The 5,560-nt window shown below is 47.3% G+C and overlaps 1 protein-coding gene across 1 annotated transcript in view; it reads left to right on the forward strand.

Annotated features, from left to right (window-relative positions):
• Epb41l4b (erythrocyte membrane protein band 4.1 like 4B) overlaps positions 1-5,560 on the forward strand; it is a 168,510-nt gene that overhangs the window by 146,696 nt on the left and 16,254 nt on the right. The window contains exon 23 of the mRNA XM_008854640.3: positions 4,867-4,983. Within this exon, the coding sequence (XP_008852862.1) occupies positions 4,867-4,983 (117 nt within the window). The remainder of the gene's footprint in view (positions 1-4,866; positions 4,984-5,560) is intronic.

Raw genomic sequence — 5,560 nt, forward strand, 5'->3', positions numbered from 1 at the left:
AAAATAAAGCTAAAAAATTTTTTAAAAGCACAGCATGAACAAAAAACTAAGTATTTATTTATTAAAAGGCTTGGTAAATCTAAATACTGGGGTCAATTTTTTCTTTTTTAAAAATTATTTATTTATTTTATGTGTATGAGTGTTTTGCCTGCATGCATGTAAGTTGATTCATATTTGGCAATGCCTGCAGAGGCCAGAAGAGAGCATCAGATCCCCTGGAACTGGAGTTGTGGACAGTTATTAGCTGCTATGTGGGTGCTGAGATATTGCGAACGGCTTGGTAAATCTAAATACTGGGGTCAATTTTTTCTTTTTTAAAAATTATTTATTTATTTTATGTGTATGAGTGTTTTGCCTGCATGCATGTAAGTTGATTCATATTTGGCAATGCCTGCAGAGGCCAGAAGAGAGCATCAGATCCCCTGGAACTGGAGTTGTGGACAGTTATTAGCTGCTATGTGGGTGCTGAGATATTGCGAACTGGGGTTAGGAAGGAAGCAGCATGTGGCAGGGATTTTCAGAGGTGTACATGTCTGCCAAGTGACTGTTCCCCGTTAATTGCTGTCACCACTCACTCACCTTGGACACCCGTCCACATCTTTGGACAGCTCTGACTTAGCTGAGGAATGGGGTTCAGGGTGCTGCACTGTGAGAACAGCTAAGGTCCTTGGGCTACACTGAGACGCAGGCACCCAGTGCTGCTGGCAGTGACCGTGTATATTCAGGATGTCTTGAGGCACCAGTATTCGTATATGGGGGGACTTGGGAGGAGGTGTCCTGCAATGTTTCCTGGCACTATCAGATCTGACCTTTCCATGCTCCAAATGAATCCTATGTTCCATAAGTGCCAAAGAGTCTGAGGGAGGAAGAGGTGACTGGGTAGTCTGCTTCTTCCTTTATCTGGTCCCCTTTCCTCCTTCCCCTTTTCCTAAAGAGCATTAGCCTTGTCATCTCGCTGTTGGACAGCTGGAGAAAGAGTGGACTCAGTATCTGGAACTGGGAAACTTGTTCCCAGGTAGGCTCCCAAGCACTTCTGTGTCAGTAATGGTGCTCATTTCAGTGTCTTGGACCTGATGGCAGAGTGTTTCAAGGCAAGCACAGTCCCATGCCTGACTTGCATCTAGCCTGCCAGAGGGAATGGAGCCTTGGGACCTCTTCATCCTGTTCCTCCCCTGCAGATGGAGAATCCCAGGCTTAGACTGAGCTAGGCATTTGTTTCAGATTGCACAACAGGTCTGGGTCATGGTTATAACTAAAACCCAGGTCTCATGGCAGGTGACTGGAGTCAGAATGCGTCTCTCTTTTCCCCTGAACAGTACCCATTTCTTGAGACTGGTCAGGTCCCCGATCTCAGCCCTATCACCACAGGCAAGGCTTGGGGGAAGCTCAAGTTGGGTCCTGGAGTTGCCCTATGAGATTGGTATCTGTAATTTAAGAGACTCAGCCTGGATAAGGCACCGTTCCTCAGCTGCCAGCTCCATGCCCTTAGTCCCTGGCTATTCTCTCTGGATCCTCCTCCCCTCTAAAGAGAAAGTAGAACTTTACCAGGCAACCGTGTCAGAACTTCTTGAGTGACACTCATCACACAACCAGTGACCTACCTCCTGAAAGAATGCTTTTTCTCTAACCCCCTTCCAAGCTCCCAGCCTGAGTCTCATTCCCTCTCTCCTCTGGTTGAGAGTCCCACAGTCCCTCATAATCCTCCAGCCAGAACAAATGGGAGGGGAAAAATAGGACCAGATAGATGTTCCTTGCTTTCTTTCAGACATGTTGCATCAAGGTTCTGTGAGAAAGAACCATCATTTTTTTATTCTCCACCCTGTTCCAGAAGAGTCCAAAGATCTCTTCCATCTTGAACTGGAATCTCTCAAAAAAACAAAAATCAAGATCAAATCAGCACCCTGATACACTTTGGGTCTGTTCCCTCCTTCATTGTCTTGCATCCTGCCCTCCTCCATGATTCGCATCCTCAAACACCACAGAAACTCTGTCCAACCTTATTTTTGTAGTACTTTCCCTCCCATTCTTTCCCCTGACTCTTCTAATCTCAGACTCTTGTATTGTGTTTAGTAGCCCAAAGCCTTATGGCCTTTCCAGCTCTAGACCTGCCCAACTCCAGCTTCTGCACCTTTGAGTTCATAGCCACAGTGGCGGCGGCGTGTCCTCCCTGGAGGAAGAAGTACTACCTCTGGCCTAGGAGTTCTGAGCCTTGATGCTCCTTGAGGAAAGGAACTTTCTGGAAGGTACACTTACATACTGGTAATGTTGACTTCTAAGGATGCAGAATCCTGCCTCACTCCAGGTTTTCCAGACAGCCTTTCTCCTCCTGGTAACAGACTAGAAACACCTGTGCCCTCTGTGTGCCTGATGCTTTCTCTATGAGCTGTATCCTCCCTGAGCTCTGCACCTTGTGAACCACTCATCTGTATGGCTACAAAGTACAGCTAAAGCATTGTGGTACCTGGCATGTTAGAGAAAAGTGTACATGACTGGGAGACGTTTGTCTGGTCAGAGGAAGGCCATGTGGGACATAGGATCAGGCCCTGGGTTGGGTGTTAGAACTGGGTTTCCACTTGGTTGAACAACTTAGTATTTATTTTGAACTTTATCCTTTTAGGTTAGCTAGACCTCAATTTCAAGCCAAATCAGGGACCTTTCTGTCTCCCTGTGTCACATCTATACTCACCCAGGGAGGGTGGAGAGAATTCTGCAGTCTACAGTGTCATCATTCACAGACACATGTAAGATGCTCTGCATCTTTTGTGATCCTTTTGAGTAGGTGGAAATCTCTGTACCTTCCCCACTGCTGGATATCACTCTGTCCTGAGGCCATCTTGTCCTGGGACCTCCTGCCTTCCTAGCTCTACTTGACCGAGGTCTTCACTGCTCTTTAGTCTCTGTTCCCAGCTTCAGTCCATGGAGAAGGGGCCCCTTGTTGCTCAGTACTCTGTAACATCGTCTCTTATTTTGCCTGACTTTTCTCTTTCCATTCTTCCAAATCCTCACATTCTAAATGTCAGATATCTATCAAGAGGGAAGAAGGAAGAAAGGAAGTAGCAGGAGAAAAGAAGACCCAGATTGGTATATCCAAATAGCATCCAGTCACACGTTATTAATATTTTATTTCCTTCAAATTTACTAAGAGTCAGGGGTGTGAATTTATTAGGAATCCTGGGATGTTCCTTGTCTTAAATCCACTCAAATACTTATTTAGAAAGGCCAGAAGTACTTGGGTAAAGATCGGCATTTGCCATGAAATTCCAATGCTGGGCAAAGCCTTAAGTCATTTCTGATAATCTTCGAGTCCACATTCTGGCCTCTAGACAATATGGCCATGATAAAATCATACCAGATTTTATTTCCTTCAGTAAGTGCCTGTTGCTATTAGCAGGTGAAAAGGCCCAGGGGCTTGGATGTGGGGCTATATGTGAGATGTCCTCAGCTGGTTCTAATTGGAGAATGGACACCCTGGGGCTGTGGTGGGAACTGATTCTTGAGGGTGTGTGAGCCAGCCTCGACAAGGCATGCTTTGTACCTTCTTAAGAAGGTAGGATTTCTTCTGAGGACCATAGAGAACAGTGGGAGGATTTTAAGTAGGCTGATAAGGCTGATAAACCTTAACTGCAGGTGACTAATAATGGATTCACTTGTCTCTGAAGAAAAGTCTTAGAAATAATCAACAAAGAGGGGGTAGAACCCCGTATTCTGATTTTGCAAACGTAATTTCTGTGTCTCCCAAATGTGAATGTGAAAGAGAGCTGCTGGGAGGTGATGGATAGGAAAGCCCTGTGGCGGCTGGTCAGCTCCGGATTGTCAGAGGACAGAGTTGGGTCAATTTAGAGAAGGAAAAGGGGCCTGTAATTTCCTCAATCATTTTTCAAAGAAACCTGCCCAGAGGCTGTATTATAATACAGTGGGATGGCACCAAGTTTCTTGAGTTAAAAGATGCATGTTTTTGTTCTCTGGAATGAGTGGTCCCTCCCTGAGACCCACACTAACCCTTTAGCAGTCCCCTTTTCCTAACACTGAGCGCCTCTGTTTGCCATCTTCATCCTCACCTGAACAAGCTTTTGGACCTCTTCGAGGCACATGGCATTCTTCAAGACCAGGGTGGGAAAGCTGCCCAAGGGTATAACACTTTTCCCACAAAACTTAGTGTGTCTTACAGCTGAACATCAAGGTACCCCACTTTCAGTAGGATGTGCCCAAGCCTGGGCTGATGGGTGTGGAATGTGGGTCAGGGGCAGGCAGTCTGTTCTGAATCCAGATGGCTGAGAGCCAGACAGATGAAATCCTGAACTCTGTTCTGGGGGATGTAGCTCTTTCCTGGCATCCTCTGCTGACACCTACTCACCTCTACACCACAGGCAGCGCCCGTCTTTGGCTGAGGGTATGTGGGCACCAGGCATGGAAGGCAAATGCTCTCAAGTGTGTGGCCAGCCCGTGTATTGCTCCCATGGCTGAAATCGCTAATTCATGGCACTCTTCATGACTTGGCCTGGGCAATGCTTCAGAACCCTGGTGGTGCTCTAGGGAAGCTGCTCCCAGTCCTGTGTGCCTCGCACAGGAAACAGCCTGGCCCTGCCATCCCTGGGAAGGGGATTTGATCTGTCTTTCTACTCATGGGCTGGAGAAGAGAGCTGAAGGCCAAAAAGGAGGAGAGAGGCTGAGAGAGAAGGGCGGTGGGTGGGAGTGGCAGTCAGCAGTCTGGAAAGAGGCTGCTGGTGATGCTGGCTTGAGAACAGTGTGGATTGCCAGATCTGTCTTGCACTGTGCTCTTTCTCTCCTTTTCCTCCCTTATCTCCTCTTTCTCCTCCCATCTCACCACCTCCTCCTCCCCCTCTCTCCTCCTCTCCTCATGAGCAGGCAGAGTCCGCCAGCAGCCCCCACTGTGCCCACTCTCGCTGCTCTCCTCCACTCTCTCTCCCCATGAAGGAAGAGACCACTGGAGTTTGCATGTACCCTCCAATCAAAACGAGGCTGGTAGGTACCCCGGCAGGGTGGGGGCCTGCTGGGAGAGATGAGGTGGCAGGAGCCCCAGGTGAGGCAGTAGCTGGATGGGCATGAGAGGTGCCACACCTCCAAACAGCCTGCTATCAGGTACTCTTGTTCCTGGATGGCTGGGGGAATGTGGGGTCCAACTGGCACGGGTCAGACCAAAACACACAGCCACATTCCTATGATGGCATTCAAGAACCAAGAACAATTTCTTTTCCTAGACCGTTGAAGACCGATCCTTTCCCAGAGAGAAACATACACTCTGGTAATCAGGAGCTAGGTTCTTAAGTGTCTTTTCTATTGCAAATACATTTTTAAACTTGCCTTCTCTTGCTAGCCACTGACACATTAAGTGTGCTACCTGACCATTTCAAAGGACTCATCTTAATCCTAACCTAGCATGATCATTTTCATTTATGCATGCTTTCTTCTGTTCATATTCATTCATAATCTCACGTGTTAAATTATAGTGGCCATCTCATCTCCTATTTTCCTCCTTTCACTTGGCACTGTGTTGTTTCTGTCTCGTTCTCATTGCCACATTCCACATGACCATATATAT

Source organism: Nannospalax galili, unplaced genomic scaffold (genome assembly GCF_000622305.1).
Source record: "Nannospalax galili isolate Female #2095 unplaced genomic scaffold, S.galili_v1.0 scaffold666, whole genome shotgun sequence".
Lineage (NCBI taxonomy): Eukaryota > Metazoa > Chordata > Mammalia > Rodentia > Spalacidae > Nannospalax > Nannospalax galili.